This window comes from Dufourea novaeangliae, unplaced genomic scaffold, assembly GCF_001272555.1.
Source record: "Dufourea novaeangliae isolate 0120121106 unplaced genomic scaffold, ASM127255v1 scaffold39, whole genome shotgun sequence".
NCBI classification, from domain to species: domain Eukaryota; kingdom Metazoa; phylum Arthropoda; class Insecta; order Hymenoptera; family Halictidae; genus Dufourea; species Dufourea novaeangliae.
In genome coordinates this window covers 1007335-1025086 of record NW_015373918.1, presented here as the reverse complement: position 1 = coordinate 1025086, position 17752 = coordinate 1007335, and the positions used below count along the sequence as shown (strand labels likewise).

The window sequence follows — 17752 nt, the reverse complement described above, 5'->3', positions numbered from 1 at the left end:
TAAAACCTCCGTCGACGATTTGCTGTATTTTGATCGAAGCGTATCAATTTAATTGATATGGAAGTGAAGGGTTCGTATTTCGGTGCATTTGTCAAATGAATAGTGGGGTAAATAAACCAGCGAAGGAAGAAGCTCATGAAATGTTTCCGTTTTTAGTATTACAGAGGTGATAGGATCTTGCAACTAGCACCGGAAGGGTTCAAGCAAAAAAATTCGCGGACAGTGTGAGATCCAAAGAATGAAATATCGAGGAAGGTTCGAATCAGGGCGATTCTGTAAATAAGAAACTTGGACTGCGGTGGTCGCCGACTGGTGGAGTGTTAAACGAGGAGAAAGATTCGAACGGTCGAAAGTTCAAACGGTACGGTGTGCGTCGGACGTGTTCGATAAGTGAGACTTTAGTTCCTCCTTCGTGCGAGTTCCGGAAGATCGACAAAACGGAGCTCTGGGTCCTCTTTACCATTGACAAAATTCATGAAGAGATCGTGGCGAAGGGAAGGTGGAGGGACCTCGTCCGTTGATATTCGTTCTGTCGAGACGGATAATAGGGTGGTGCGGGTTCGTACGCGTCACGAAGGAGACCTTTTTCGAGCAGACGCCAATATAAATATAGCGAGTACCCTCGGTTCTTTTGCGTTCAGCCAAAAAATATTGCTATACCTTACGAGCTACAGTAATACTGCCACGGCATATTAAATAACCAACGAAGTATATCTACACAGCGCGGTCTGCATGCGTTCCAATTAACCTTTCAGCTTGGACGTTCTCTCACACCTTTTCTTATTCGTTTCAAACGATTTCCGAGCTTCGACGTTTCGTTTCGTCGCGCGACTAACACCGTGGCGCTCCTTTAGCGGGCTAATTAGTCTACAACATTCATTTTGTAATTCGGGTCTAACATCGATGCACGCTACCTCCGGTTTGACATCGTCGGGAACTCGAACAGTGACGCGTGACAGGTAGATGCGAGCGCGCAGGGAGTATTACTGGTGATCTGGTTTTCTGGCGAACAACAGGCGAAAATAGCGACATTTAATTATTTACACGTATTCCGATCGGTCCTGTAATTTTGAAAATAATCATCTAATCTTATAGAAAGCTGTATCATCTATAGCAAATCATCCATGAGTGTTCGAGGAGTCTTCGGCAGTTAGTCTTCAGACGCCATCCTCACCACTGAGCACTTGACTGGTTTCACAGGGGATTAATAGTGGGGATAACGTCTGAACACTCAGTGCTGAGGAGCCTTCGAACACTCAACGATGATTTACTGTATTGAAATATATTCATATGAAACAAGAGTTTATAGTGAAATAAACGACAACTTGCCACGCAAAGTAGATTGCCATTTAATTAACTATTGAAGAAAGTTCATGGAAAGTGTTGTATACCTTCTGACGGAGCACACGTTGAGCTGCTCGATTGTCCAATGCCTCGTTGTTCCTCCTCTCCCCAAGACAAACGCGACCGTAGACCGGCGTCGCTTGTTTAAAAGCTGAGGAGCTTGTGGAAAGCTTTGCGAAATTCGGGATTGAACACAGTGTAGATTACAGGATTCACGAAGCTGTTCATGTACCCTAGCCAGGAGGTCACGATGAACGCCGTGACACCCGGCTGACAGGTCGCCTCGAGCTTGGTGCAAAGCGCGTCCATGATGTTGCAGGTGAAGAACGGCAGCCAACAGATTAGGAAGACGCCTGGAATCGTTACCGACGGTAACATCGCTCTCGCGTCTTCAAGAAATTGAAGGACAAACACTAACGAACAGCTCAAGACAATTCGAGCGCGATAACTGTCCTGTGTTGCAAATTAGCCAAAAGTAGCCAGGTATACATACCCAAAACTATGGCCAGCGTTTTAGTCGCCTTGCGTTCCTTCTTTGCAGAGCTCTTTTCCCTTTTCTTCTTGCTCGCCTTGTTCGCCTTGTATATCGTGAACCTGGACCCGGCCGCTGCGTTCCTCTTGTCCTTTTTACAGGTGGACGAGCCGGACATGACACTTTGCGTACGTCCAAGCTGAAGGGGTAATAGGGAACCCGCGCTCTTCAGCCTTTTTAGCTCCTGCTTGCTCGCCTCGGCGCCGTTCTTCTTCGGCAACGAACTGGAACTTGGGGTCGCCCCCTTCGGCGGCGGCGATGACGAGGTCGAGGAAGACGGCGCCGAGGTGATACGCGGATTCGGGCTCGGACTGGAGTTCGTCTCGAGGGTTTCGTGGATCGCCATGCTGCTCGCAGCTGCATCGTAGCCCGAATCCTTTCGCGCGTTCTGCGTTCCGCCGAGCTGAGCGTGCGCCACTGCACTGAAACGATAACTGCAATTCGTGTATCAGTGGCAATACACGGGGCGATTTTACACCCCAGACAAGGTACCTAGCGAGCTGAACCGGTCCCCGATGACCACCGAGACGAACGTTGGTGGAGTCCCTCGCGGAGAACGTTTCTCGTAGATACGATTCCTCCACGTAACGACTTTCCAAACGAGGCACCGGGAAAATGATTGGATCGTACAGTAACGCTTAAAGTGTACGACATCCATGACAAAGCATTCTACGTGACCAGTCTTGCTGGTTCGTCGACGCGATGGGACTCTGGAAGATATCAGCTGGTACAACGCGGTTTCCATGTGTGCGAACCACGTATCTCGGCCTCGTGATTAACCAGTGGATTCTGTAATTACTATTGAACTACGGATTTCCGTGAGGCGGTTACTGTAGTTAGGCCTTTGTGACGGATTTGAAGTTAGTAGAGTGGAAAATGTGTGGTACCGTAGATTTGAACTGTTAAACGGGGAAGACCGGATGATTGATTTTTTTGTACTAGACTTTCTGGTAATTTTATTGCCTTTGAATGAATTTACAAGAATTTGAAAGAACAAGTTTGTTATTGGACAAGGTAATTCAGGTTGTATTTAATTAGATCCAGCAGGGTAAACTTAGCACACGTATCCACGAGACTGCTATGATAAGGCTGTGATGAAGCTGTTGTTTGTCCCAATGTGAATTTACTTGTTACTTCAATTTCCCGTTTTATTATGTACTCTATTACCGGTTTTTATTTGTACGTATTATATTAATATTTGAACTGTGAAGGATACTCCTTTCTGCCCTTCTCCCCCTGAAGGGAGCGATCTCCTGGGCTGCATCTTCTGTAGCGAATCGATACGGTGACCACTCCGAGTTGCTGGACCAGTGGACAGTCGACAAACAAACGAATCGATTTCACAGTGGACTGGTTTATCGGCGGTCCGGTTTCTATTTTTATCGACTGTGCTTGCGAATAATTCTTTACGCCAATGAATCAGCGGATCACAATAAAAGATGTACCGGCTCTTGGTTTCGAACGGCGGTACTAAAAAAACCCCGACTAAGATTTATTTTTTAAATATTTGCCTCAGAGGAACGTATTGACAATACTACATTCAACATTTATAGGAGAGGGAATTGTAAACTATCCGTCAGAGATAGATAAAAATGACAAAAGCTTCCTGGTATTACCGTCAAGACTAAAATGCTAGTCTCTGGTATGACTTCGTAAAATATTATACCCTCTGCTAGCACTAAATTTCAGAAATAGTTTCGTTAGCCAAACACCTTTTTCACCATCGTATGTATCATCAGATCATCTTCCTGGTATCTCGTAAATTCCACGAAGTATAGTTAAAAGAACAGTAAAAAAATGTGGTCATTGTCTAACAACTTTCCCTAACACTTGCTAATACATAATATGTCTCTATTATCGCCACCCAGTATATCGTGAACATATATTACGTGCCATCGAATTAAAAGCACTCAGTACAAATTCCTAGAATCAATAGAATGATCTTCGTGTAATGTACTATTTCACCTAGCCCGTAATTTCGACCAGATACAGCCGTTTCGGTGACCAGCGAAACGTTTAAATCGTGGACACAGCAGTTTCATGGCTGGCCACCCGTGGAAACGGGACCGTCGAGCGTTACTCGAGGGGTGAACGAGATTGAAAAACAGTAGCTTTAGGACCGTCGCGAACGTTCGTCTCGGCCGCTGGGCGACCGTGAAGTTTATTGGACTCTTACGCTGCTTCCTCGACGACCGTCGCCAAAAAGAACTCGGTGCTCCTGTCGTTCGAGATGACCACGACGGGATCGAGCGGTGTCTCGTCCTCGTCCTCGTTGCTACCGGACGCTGTGTTCGTCGGCTCCTCCATCCCCGGAGCAACCAGGGCAGCCGCCCCAAGCGCGGTCTCCGCGAACCTTGCCACACAATACCCACTACGTGATCTTAGTCAAAAGCGTCTAAAAAAAAGCCTCTACACTTAGCATGCTTTTAGTATACCTCGGGCGTCGCGCGGCGTTAATCCGGCAAAGGGGGCAGAAAATTAATCTATCATGCACAAAAGCGATCACGACCGCGCGCTTTCGCGAATCCTCGAATAAAGAACCCGGCTGCTACTTCGTTGAATTAACATCCTGATGCGTGATTCTGTTGGACGAAGGAATGGAAGGTTTGCTGTTGACGGAGCTCGACTTGTGACGCGGAGGACTTGGCCATACATTCTTAAAGGGAGTTGTTTGTCGAAGGAAGGTTCAACAGATACTGTGCATTGTCGACAATGAAATACAGATTTAGGTATGTAGTTTGTTGTTCTAAAAATCTTAACTTTGGGCAAACATTAATTGCTCATTGCTTGGAAGGAGATTCTGTATTGTTTAATTCTGTAGTCGAACTTTACAAAACAATTGTGAGAACTGATTGGATCGAATGATTATTTATAATTATTGTTTGAACGTTTGAGTCGTTTAGTACAATGGCAACGGGAGTGCACGTGAACTGCTCACATCCATAAATAAAGAAACTTCTATCACCGCGACGTTATTGATCTTCATGGGACTATGATTCAGCAACCTAATGATTCACTGTCATGAAGATAAATAACGCAAACGGTCCACAAAGAACATTCGGGGCTTTAACTCTTCCCCGATGGGAGTCAACGGGAATTTCACCGTGAGAGTTCGATGGATTGAGACATTATTGGGATTATCGAGATTGACCCGATGTAAGGGCTTGGGTCCCCAGGGTAATTCCGCCAATGGGAACGCAGGCCCGTCGCGTTCAACGCAGAGACTCCTAGGTTCGTAGCCGATAAAATCGTCGCAAGACGCGTGTGTATATTATGTACGAATTTCGATTGTCGTATTATCCGGATAATGTGGACATTGGCAGCCGTACGCGGTATATCCGTGATCGGATTACAGGTATGTATGTAACTGACGTTACAGGTTGGATAGGCGAAACGGCTACTACTGGAATCGGCGCAGCTGATCCCGATAAACCGTTGGATGGTGGAAAATTGAGGCCAAATACAATCTCCTTTCGTTATTTGCCAAACTGCGTACAGTGCGGTGAACTTCAAAAAACAGAGGAGAATAGAGATTTTATATTACATATGTGCAATCTGCATAATTCATTTCGATGTCGATTTGGATCAAGAAGCTAAATCAAACACTGCATTCCTCGGTTATTCTCTATTTGTTCAGGTAAGGTTTGCAATAATCGAGATTCAGTTGTGTACATAATGATAACTACATTAGGTAAGTGGATTATATACAGCGTTCAATCGTATGAAAAGTTCTCTGGATTTTATGAAATGCAAATAACCTAGGAGGATTCCAGTTAAAGTGTGTTTTTTTTCATTTGGATGTCTCGTTTAACAAAGAGAGATAGAGGAGGTGTTCAAACGGTATTCACAAAAGAAAGACTGGGATTGTTCTACTAACACTGAACCAGGGTAAAATGATCGCACTAAACCGGATCGGGCTGTAACTCACGGATTGAGAGCTCCTCGAGTACGAACGGATCGTAAATTTTCAAGCGTACCACTCGACACACGCTCGATACGAGCCCGTGAAAATAATTAATAATTCTGTTTTCGAAAGTTGCGGCCGGCAACAACGAAAACAAACTGCGAAGTTTCGGATGCTCGGGAAATTTCGACGGTAACTTTGCACCCGGCGAGGTTAATATCTGAAAGCATTATCCTTATCTGCGAGCATAACACAGCTTCGACTATTTAACGCGGACCGTTCCGATATGGCTTTACAGGGTGTAACGATTTCGTTCAGGAATCGAAATCGATCACTCAAGTTATCTCTATTTATCGAGAAATTTTTTGAAGATGTGCTCTGGGAACATTATACAAGGAATTTGGGGAGTACATTGTACAGGAGGAGGGGACACTTTCAATATATACAGAGTGTCCCATTTAAGTATGACCCTCGAATATCTTTTTTAATTCTGAAATTAAGAAAGTGTTTTTCACAATTAAGAAAAGATATTCGGGGAATCACACTTAACTGCGACACCCTGTATATCAGAATATTTCTTAGATACTTTAATAGATGTATCAGATATTCACTTAACTTCTGCTAGATAGAAAATTTATTCACAAGGATATTCAAGATTTAATATGATACGACAAAAGTGTAATACGGTATTTCGGTAATACACCTGAAGTTATTGTAACAATGAAGGGATTACTTCCGCCATTTTCGCTCAGTTCACGATATATCATAATATTTCTTCGTGGAGCGTAATAGGAGCAACGCGTCGTTTTTTAATACACCAGAGTTATTGATGTTGCAGCATATGAGGGGACAAAAGAGCAGGGAGAATTTGTGGAGGATGACGCAGGTCCGAGATTATGTTGAATACATCGGACCCAGGGGAAAAGACGCGGTCGCACAGCCAAAATGTGACCGTTCCTACGAACAGCTAAGTCTAATTTATCGTCGGTGTTTGTACATCCTACTTCGTAACCGTGGCAGTCAGGAACCGACCTATAAATAATAATTAGGGAGCCAGAATACCATCGTGAATATCGCTCGGCCTAGTCGATATCGCTCTGATAGAGGAGACACCTTGTGCGGATTAGAAACTAGTGAAATTTGGCTCAGAAATGGAAATCCAAACTTTGTATCTGCGGTGCCAGAAAACGCAAACTGCTTCTGAAATGCTACGATTCATTACTGTACATCGTATCTGAAACTCCTAAATACAAACTATTTAGACTACTGGAATTTCCTCGCGGAATCAGAAAAGTTTAGGTACTATCTACAATCAAGTGTTATTGCGAATGTTATATTTCGTTAAATATCATCATCTAAATAATATGACCTCATAATATTACCAACAGTGTATACGTATCAATAAAAATTACCTAAACAATCAAAGACTCGAAATATTTCCGAAAGAGTTCATTCACCAATATACATCTATATCCTCCAGTAGTCTCTACCAGTTAATACATTATGTAGTACAATCTTAAGACACCCTATACACACTTCCACCCAGTGACTTTTCGCCTCTTCTGTCATTCGTATATCCTCGTTACTTTATACGCGTCATTACCGGATCAAAGGAAGAATCTCTTAAGCTGTAACCTTCCCTCCGGTCCAGGTGGCCCGACAAGAACGCTATTTATTCCCTTCCCACGACGAAAAAGAATGTGGGGCCTCGAAAGTGGACATTAAATCATCTTCACAGGACGAACAAGTCTACGTGCCTTCGACTCGACCGGCGAGAACCACCGTCGGGAGACTCCATAGTTCCCGTCGTCGATGAACAAACGTACGACACTCGGGCGAACGGCCAGGCACAAAAGCCGGCAATTAAATCGAAGGCGAAGTAGTTGGCTATTCAAGGCAAGTACGCCGACCCCGGGACAACGGAAATGAAGCCCCCGTTCTCGCGCGAAGAAAAGCGTATTATCCGGAGATGCTCGGAGCTTAACCTCGCCTTATCCTTTCCAACCCCCTTAGCCACCACCCACCCCTCCTTTTTCCTCCACCTGCCCGACGACTTTCTTTTCTACGCGCACGGCGTCTTTCCTACTTCGGCCGACATATCCTCCCTCTCCACGGGACGCCAATCTCCGTGAGAAATCGCCTCGTTGGAATGCAAGAGTTATACGGGCGAAAATTGAAAAAAAATGGCGGTCTCCTTGTGCACGCGACACATTCGGAATGAAGACCGTACGTCTTCGAGCGGGTCGCGTGTACCCACACGACTCACTGGATCCGCGAGTGAATTTATCGCGCTTAAAGAGCACTTTGATCTCTGGCTTCGCGCCGCGCTTCCTTCCAGCGTGGAAATTGAAAATTGGCTCCTAGCGCGTAGGTATGTAGCTTCCTGTTGAGATATTGCGGACGGGATCGCGACGGGCGCGGTGTCTTCCGACTTCGTCGCGTGTTTCCGTGCTTGAATGATTCTTCGGTCGTTGTTCGATGGAAAAGGGGTTTCTAATTTCATGCTCCGGAGATTCGTGCAATTGTGAACATGGAAGGGTAACGTGCGTATATTTTGGTTATTGTTGAGTGAAAGGTTGGAAGCTGTTTTCGAGTGGTAACATTTATGATAATGGACAGTACGATTTAGGGTGATAGTTGGGCTAAAATTATCTGTGCAGTTGTACTTTTGATGCTGATAAGTTTTATTATTCGTGCAAGACTACACGATGCTTGTAGGGTGGAGATTATGAAAAATTAGAACGAACAAATGTATGTATGGAAAGAACTGTATGTTTTAGTATAATTTATGGAATGCTAGGAATCTACTGCTTCCAAACTTACAATCGACAATGTAACTTAGATTGTTGCACGTAAACTGATGGACAATGGACTCGATGGAAATTGGTTTCACAGACAACCAAATGTACACTTTAATTTTATTTTGTTGTCAACGGTTTTCCTTCAAAAAATCATAACAATTAATAAAATCCACCAGTTCATTTGAAACAACGTAATAATACAGCATGCAATCGGTCAATCAAATTCCTTTCAACAGTCAACGAAGTGTTGGCTTTGATTCTCTTTCACCGAGGCATTTTCGAACTTTATACGATTTCGCACGATATATCGAATCAATAATTTCGCCTTCACTGATATTAGACGGCGTCGAAGACATTTTTATTCGCGGAAAACGGTAGCAATTCTCGAGAAATTTCTGAAACCCGACGAAAGAATTTCCATTCATTTTCTCCCTTAACCTCGGCGTCTGCTTCTGAAGGAATTCCTAGAAAATTCTTCGTGAATTCGAGAAGAACGTGGTAACGCGACCATTATCGGTCACGGAGGAGGGAAGTGTCGTCTCACCTGCGGGTATGCGCGATGTTCTCGATTATACTGCCGGGTTTAATGTCGCCCATGTTCGGCTTCCGGTTGGCCCTGGCTTTCCTCGCCCTGTTCCGCAACGCCTGGAAACGTGAAATTGAAATCGCTGGTTCAAGATAAATCAGCACCGCGAAATAAATTCTCCTGCGTGTCGGATAACACGTTCGACACCCATTATCGAGTGTACATTGGCATCGGACCGTGGTACAATCTGTACCCATGAATATCGATCATTTTAATGCATTGGGGTCATATTTTCTTGAGATTTGAAACGTCTTAATAAGGATACATAGGATCATTATAGTGAAAAATAGATGGAATGTGTCGTTAAATAAAAAATAATGAGTCATGAATAAACAATGAATCATTCATTCGTTGGACACTGAATGGAAAGAATTTATATAATATTTTACTCGGAGAAAATTGAAAATGTTATTCAACAGTTCATAGAATATGCAATATGAATGGACCCGTTTATATTGTTACTATCCACCAAGTTATATTCATGTAAAGTTTTACTCATTTTAAGTTCAGCTGTGTTGGATCATACTTGATACCGTTCAGTTGGGGAAACCTGCCATGAATACGACCAACAAATTCGGTCCTTATGATAATGGTGAAATTGTAATTATGGTAATAACTTTCCTTGCATAATATAGTTGAAATGTAATCAAAATTTTAAATATAAACAATAATGTAATAAAGAAAATAATTGGGCGAAATTGAAGTACAGCTCACTTACGAATCTGTTGAAATAAATTATCATACTCTATTTAACAAACAAATATTTTTTTCAAGGGACTCATTGATATTTCTAACATGATCCGAAGAATTCGATTGCGTTTATAAGGAATATTTTGTTAAAGTGCTCTATAACACGAGTGTAAGCCACCAGATATTGCTTGCGATCTACTTAATTCTCGTCACGCATATCAAAGCGAAAGAATTTATCGCGATTCACGATAAGAAATATTTCCCCTTTCGAAGGTATATTTGAAAATTCCGCAGCAAGCGACCGGTGCATTATGAGAAACTCTTCCTTCCGCGGGCGTGTTACGGGGCTGCATATAAAGGAATGATATTTCATACTTTTACATCGATGTTTCGAAGGATACCCGTTCCCGGTTTTCCCGACGTTAAACCGCCGCCACTATACTTTTACGACGGTGTGGCCATACCACGGGGAAAAGAAAACGGTCAAGTTGTACCAACGATCCAGTAACGATCGTATGATTCCTTGCGAACCGAGCGTAAGGTCGCTCTGTCGTTCGAATGAGAATTCCTTGTAATTCGATAACTTTCTATACCGGGGGTGATGACATAAAGAAACGGGATTTGATGGCGAGGAAAGGAGCAAGAATACAGTTTCACGTTACGAACCGTCGACCGTTTTTACGATATTCTACGGTAGAATCGTACAACACTCTTTTACCTTCTTGACTATTTCAAACTAAAAGAAGCCTTATTTCTGTTTGAGAAAAATTCATAAAGATCACGAGAACAAAATGGTCCACGGAAATTTGTCCGACATAAAACGTAGAACGACACGTGTTTACGATTAACCGCAACGTAATCGCAAAACCCAGCAGACCCACGGTACACTTCGTTCCATCTGGCGTTAAAATTACACCCGCATAATTTGGCACGCTGGAATATTACAAGCACTATGCCAGAGAGTTCCGAATGTGTGTCGTTCCGTGTCTGATATTGTACGACTATCCAGGAAGACTTTCAACTCGTAATTCTCGCGCTACGGAGTTTCATATACAGTATTCCCTCGCTATAACTATGCCATTGGGAACTAGTAACGCACGTTTAAAGCGTTTGTAATCATGATTCTCTCGTTTCATTGGCTGACTACTAATTTCTGTTTATAACTCTCTCATCATCAGTAGTCGAGTCCCGCCTACTGTTAACAAATCCTGTAATATGGCAGGGTCAACGATGAGGTTATAACGAGACCATCAGAGTGCGTTTATAGAGAAGGAACAGTGTACGGTTTAATTACTCTCTTAACAACTGTTACCTTGAATATGTTATAGTACAGAAACACCATGATGATGCAGGGTATGTAGAAGCTGGATAGGCTCGAGTAGATGATAAAGTCCGCATTGTAGAAGAGGCATTGGTCCGGTATTCGGTCAGGGGTGTTATTCAGACCGAGAACAATTGGGCTGCCGATCGCGGCCGATATCGCCCAGACCAACAGTATCGTGAGCCACACTCTTCTATTGTTCTTGTGCTTCGCGTACTTTATCGGCTGGGTCACCGCGATGTATCTGAAATTCAAATTCGTTTCGTCCTAACGGTCCCCTTGTCTGATCGACGTCGAGTTACACGTTTGCATCGGCCCGTCTGACTAAAGGGGTAGTTTCGTGTCGTGGGTCGAAAGATACATAAATTCCGTGGCTTTTGTATTTTCTTGTAATTTAGAGCTTCCTGTCTGCAGCTTTAACACGTCGCACAATGGTACAGAACGCCTATTTAGGAGTTCAGAAGTTTAATTTCAATGTTTATATCTATTAAAAAATATATAAAATTAATAAGTAATGCTTTTCAATAATAATTTTTTTAAAGAAAACTTGTGATTGACAATGGTAACTTCGTGAAACGGAGAAGTTTTCATTTTGTTTATAAAAAAATTATTATTAAAGAATAGTACTTATTAATTTTGTATGTTTTTAATAAATATGAACATTAAATATATGCTTACCAAGTTTGGTTCCGAAATTCCCATTTTTACACCCAAATTGAGCTTCTGAACTCCTAAATCGGCGTTCTGTACCACTATGCGTCGTCCAGAAGAATGTACAAATCTGCCGAAGTGACAGACTTTACAGTCTTTATCAGTTACAATAAATTTAAATCCAAGAAATTTATTATTCGCGTCTAGAATATCTAAGACGTAAGTGTTGCAAGAGCTATTATAGAATATTCCTTTATTCCTTTTTAGTAGAAATATCTTTATCAATTAAATTGCATGACAAAGGTGAACTTAAGATCGATACACCTACGGTGACAAATACAGTAGACATTCGTTTAGTGTAGCCCAGTTTATTGTATCTTAGGAACGTCGTTTCATACACGTGCGCGCACCCCACTCTGTCGTCCACCAAGGAAAGAACTGATACGTACGGTATCGCGTTTAACTCGCATATTTTTCACCACAGAAAGTACGGTGTATATGATACTGTCTAAAATAAAATGTTTCAATATTGAATAACTGTTGTGAATAACTTTTTTTGATATAATCTAAAAATACCAGACATGGTATGGCGATCAAAAAGTACGTACATCCAGCCCACCCTATATTTAGCTACGTCGTGCAAGTGAACATACAATCATTACTCATTTACTGCATCATTTCTAGAAATTCGTGCAATAACCGAATGTCAACTGTAAAGCACAATAACGTGCACCTTTTTCTATTCAGAAAAATGTAAAATATTATCCACTTTTTGCCCAAGACACGAAACTACAGACATTTACTTCCGCTAATACGTTGTTCCCATTGCAGCGGTGAGAATATTCATGGCTGCGTCCCGAAAAAAGTAAAAGGGCAAGAAAACCAGGGATTATTCCCATAGAGAAGGGACCAGAAAAGAAGCTCTGATTAATTAAATCGTTAAATTAACGCGTGCTCGTGGGGATTTACTGGAAAAACGTATAATACGCGTCAGTAAGATCCGGATCCCCGTGGGTTTAAGGCTGTAGGAGGGAAATGTCCTTAATAGAGTGCAGTCATTTTTCCGCACCGGGGCGTGCATATTTTAACATGCGGATCCGCGGAACCATGGTATTAGTCACTCGTCCGTTCCGTTTCCGACCAATTGCGTCCACGGATTCGGAGGGTCTCGGGACCGACACCACGATCGCGAAGTTACATTCAGTCTCCGTGTATATACCGATCGAAATTTATGGTTTCGCGTTTAATGCAGTTCGCAGGGATGGTAAAAAGGAAAAGAAGAACGTGGTCGTGTGATTCATATTGCTTTTATCGTGTACGCTGGACGTCGAATGTACGTATACAGGGTGTCCCAAAATTGGTCTAAGTCTTTGAAAGAAGTAATGTCTGAGGTGATTTGAAGCAACTTTTTCCTTAGCGAAAATGTTCTCCGAGGCTTTGTTAAGGAGATATTAACGAAACACCCTGACCAATCAGAGTGCGAATTTTGGAAAACGATGTATCATGTGGAAACCTTTTTTTTTGTATACTTTCGACTTTATCTTTTACGTAAAATCGCCCCATACCCGATTCTACCGCCACTTATAGGACACCCTGTACAAACATTCCATAAAATCTGGGTGAATTCGCGGAAACGAAGGTGCACAGTGGCGGCGAATTTTCACGGACAACAGGAAACACGAAATCGTTCCGACTCTCCCCCTTTATTTAGCTTGAACGTGGCTATTTAGTTCGAGGTTTCGGCAGAATTTGATTTACAGAAATTGCGCGGCGCCGCTTTCAACTCCGTACTCATTTCGACCGCCGCGAAAGGCAACCTTAACCCCACCCACCTCTCTCTGTCCTGTTATTCGTGTCACGTAAACCGGTTAAATCAGCCACCCCCTTTTCCCTTCGTTTTTCGAGTTTCCTTCCTCTCTGTGTTTTTTTTCTTCATCGACGATAATCTGCTGCGAATTCTCCCCCTTTAGCGAACGGTAACACGAGCTCGGCACGCGCGATGTATTCCCTTTGTCACCAGGGTTTTTTTGTCCAACCAATTACAATTGTTATTCCCTTTCACGTGTTCCGGAACGGTTGATCGTTTCTGGATCCGAAAAAAACAGAGAGGCGTTGGAACGCACGGTGATTAAAGCGTCACAGAGAGAGGCGAACCTTGGGTTACCGTGAAATAAAAAGAATCACGTGGTAGCTCACCTGTCTATCGAGATTGCTACGAGGTTGAAGATGGAACTGGTGCTGCACGTGACGTCCATCGCGATGTAAAAGTCGCAGACAAAGCCCGGCAGGCTCCACGATCCGTTTACCTGGAAAATGAACGGGGCAAACTGTGAAGATTAAACTCGGACACACCGATTAACGGATGGCCGAATTAACTTTCATTACAATGGGACGGGATATCGTTTGGACGCGACTCAATGGGCTCCGATTCAACCGGGGCTCCGTTCAAATTACCTGGAACGTGTGTAAACCGAGCGGAATTATCAGTATGTTCGATGGAACAGCCTCGCGTTGTTCGGTCTGAAGGAATACGGGGTCAATCTACTGAATATCTTCAGTCTGTTTATAATTGAGTTCAGATTATGTTACGTATTCACTTGAGAATTACTTTCTCAGAGACTTAGCAATATTGTGCATATTTGAATTTTCAAAATTCCGTTCTCATTGTTAGAGCCATATTTGTAGTTTTTCCTATAATTATGTTCCCTCACTTCACTGACAATAAGAGATCCCCAGGTGTAACGCTGGCTTTGCAATGAGGTCTAGCACGGTGATAAATCTTGGTATTTTGGAACCAATAATATTTGTTTCAGTCACATGTGGTCATTCATTTCCGAGATATTTAATGTTAAAATTGTAGCCTGTATGCAAGGTATTTCGGAACTGGTGGTACAACGTGGAAGGATATGATTTTACATGTAATAATAAACCGAAAATGTAGAATAAAATGTTGTTGTACAATGTTACGTTTTCAAGATAATTGAATTTGAAAATTTGTTGGATGCGCGTACAAATGAAAACGCCTTGGTTAATGCATCTGTTTATTACATTCAGTTTCTACTTATTGTCAACACGAGTTTCGAAAATTTATTATCTTGAAAATGTAGCATCATTTTATTCTATATTTTCGTTTTATTTTTATATAAAATTACGTTCTTTCGTGTTCTACCATCCGAGCAGAAATTAAATATCCCATAAACTCATATACAACTCAAACAAATATAATTGGCTTCACAATTCCAAACTCTATGACTGTGCTAAACTTCAATAAAAACTCAGCATTACACCTGTGGACCTCTCCTTGTCAGAAATAGTTTTTATCATAAAGCATTTCTCCTTCGTTCATTCCAGAAATGAGATTAATAATCTACAGTCGAACGACGTTATTCCAAGAGCACGTTTGAGACCAATTGTTTCTCTTGACTTCGCCCAGTAATTCCCTCCCTCTTCTTGCTCCTCGACCGCACCACCTGAATCGTTGCCCAAGTGTCCTCGAGAACCATTCCGGCTCAGGAAAAAGGCGTTTCAAGTGCCTACTCTGCGAATCAAAGGGCGTACAGTTCGAATCAAGACTAGAGCTTTATCTTTTTCCTCTTTTGCATTCCGTTCGTCTTATCCCGTTCTTTTATCTCTTCCCACGGCGTCCGAGCAGAATCCACCGCATCTTCATCTACCCTTTTATTCGCGAAAGCGAAGCTATCCATGGACCCACGATCTCTGTAAAGTGGCCAGAACGAACGAACCCGTGATTTATTCGGAGACAACCGCGTGCCCAGCGTACGAAATTCGGACCAAGTCGAAACGCGCTTACGAACACATGGCTAGCCTCTATTTTCTGTTAGAGTCAACGGCTTCGAACGAGCTCCGATTTCTTTGACGGTGCTCCTCGGTACCGCAGCTATTCCCCTTTCAATTGGATCACTCGGTATTCGTACCGCGGATCGACGAAATTTCTGTAACCGTAGGCCACACCAAGAAATGCACTCTTCTTTGAGATGCTGCTCAGCGACGGTTTACCTCAATGCGGAGAAAATTTTACCTTGCTTTGACCGGAAGATCGGTCTACATCAGGTATGGACAGCTCGTCGATAGACTCGCAATTTTTACGCAAATTTGGATACTTGTGAATAACTGTTGTGGCGTAATTTATGTGATTAGGTTACAGAACGTGTAACTGTACACAAGGTGGCTAATACCTTGGTTCATTTAGGATTGGATAAATGGAGAACAACTTCACGGTTTTCATTTACGGTCACGTTCACTTTTTTTAAATGACATGCTATACTTGTTTTAATCCTAGTAGAATGGAGGATGTCTAGAAAATTTCAACGACCCCTAATACAAGCTCATTCGACAATAAATAAAGGACGAAAGAGAACGAGCCTTACATCATGAAAGTAAATTTTTTTATACTCAATTCTGTCAATTTGATCTGTGTAAATGCAATTGTTATCATAATTTGTATAAGACCGTCAATATTAATAGTTAATTGAAAAATACTGTACAGATGTGAACGAAGACACCTTTTTTCAAGCTCTAAATGTTCTTCATTTTACACACGGTATGACCATGAATCAGAGGATGGAGGACAAACGTTCCATTCTACGGGATTCTCCGTTGAGGGTATTCGATGTAACCAGCAGTTCGTTCAATCCGGTCATTATCGATCACGTTCCGCAATATGCATCGCGATTACTTGCGCGGCGCATTAGCGAATAGTATTAAGTTGCGTTACCGGTGAGCTCAACTAACGGCCCTTATCGATCGAGCCCGTTATTTCGCGTACGTACGACCCAGCTGTGCAACATGATCGGTCTATCGATACTTTATGACGTCGTAACGTCATACGAATATACGACGTGCGCACGATACAATGTTGCTCCTTCTGTCGTTTAACATACGGCCGTGGAGATACGCAACGCGTTCTGAACGCAACCGCGAATATGTGCACGCTGCAACGAGCGTTCGCACAGTTTTGCAGCCCAGAAAATAAAAAATGAACTTTTCGTCCCATAAAATGAAAAATATGACCTTAACAATGAGGACAGGGTCCGAAAGCCTTTTTCAGTGCGCTATTTTTTGCTGAACTGGTTCTGTATTAAACGATCCCATATAAATTATTCAAAATATTCAAAACCTTTTCAATTTTATCCAAATCCTTTTCATATTCTGCCATTGACAGGTTAACCAAATTTTGTGCCTGTTTCTTTTGTTTCTTTGTAATTCCTCCCGAGCATAATTCTAATACGAACAAGTTATTTCACGATACGAGATTAATGTTTTTACAGTTTGATTAACACATTCTGTTCTCTTTGCAAACTACACTGCGTGGCATAACTATAAAATTACCCTAAAATTTTCTATCCTTGTGTATTCTGGTTAAAATAAAAACAAACTAATTTGCTTTCTAGGGAATATAATCTACCGTTTTCTGGAGAAACATTATTTTTCGACACGAATACATAAGAATTGAAGATTTTAGGGTGGTTTTATAGTTATGTCACGCAGTGTATACAAGAATATATTGCAATATTCTGGATTCAATGGCCCAGATGCTAACCATAGCTTGAATTCCGCCTGTTACACTAATTTTCAAGAAATACGCTTCTCGCCAACAAAAATGTCGTCAACGTTTCGTATAAAGATTTAATGTCAACCACTTAGTTCCCGGCAGAGAGCATTGTTGCGGTCGTAAAAAAGTGAGCTAGAATTTCACTGCACGAGAGAGGACCATTCACGGCTGACCTGTCGCGAAACGCATGCGTTTTCCACGTGCAATTTCCTCCGCCTTGAGCGACGTGACGTTTGTCGAAACAAATTATGGCACGGTTGTGGCAATTACCGGGAACTTTGTAATTAGTCCCGTTAGCTGTTGCCGACCGAATTTAAGCGATTATGATTGTGTATCGTGGTAACAGATTTG

The 17752-nt window shown here is 42.4% G+C and overlaps 1 protein-coding gene across 1 annotated transcript; it reads right to left on the bottom strand.

Moving 5' to 3' along the window:
• Positions 1-1488: 1488 nt before the first annotated feature.
• Positions 1489-16035, bottom strand: LOC107194361 (dopamine D2-like receptor). Its single transcript, XM_015583978.1, has 8 exons — positions 16026-16035; positions 15869-15960; positions 14026-14156; positions 11170-11422; positions 9126-9226; positions 4053-4229; positions 1838-2310; positions 1489-1697 (listed from the first exon to the last, which is right to left on the bottom strand). Exons 1-8 carry the CDS (start codon positions 16033-16035, stop codon positions 1489-1491), a joined length of 1446 nt encoding a protein of 481 aa, XP_015439464.1.
• Positions 16036-17752: the final 1717 nt, after the last annotated feature.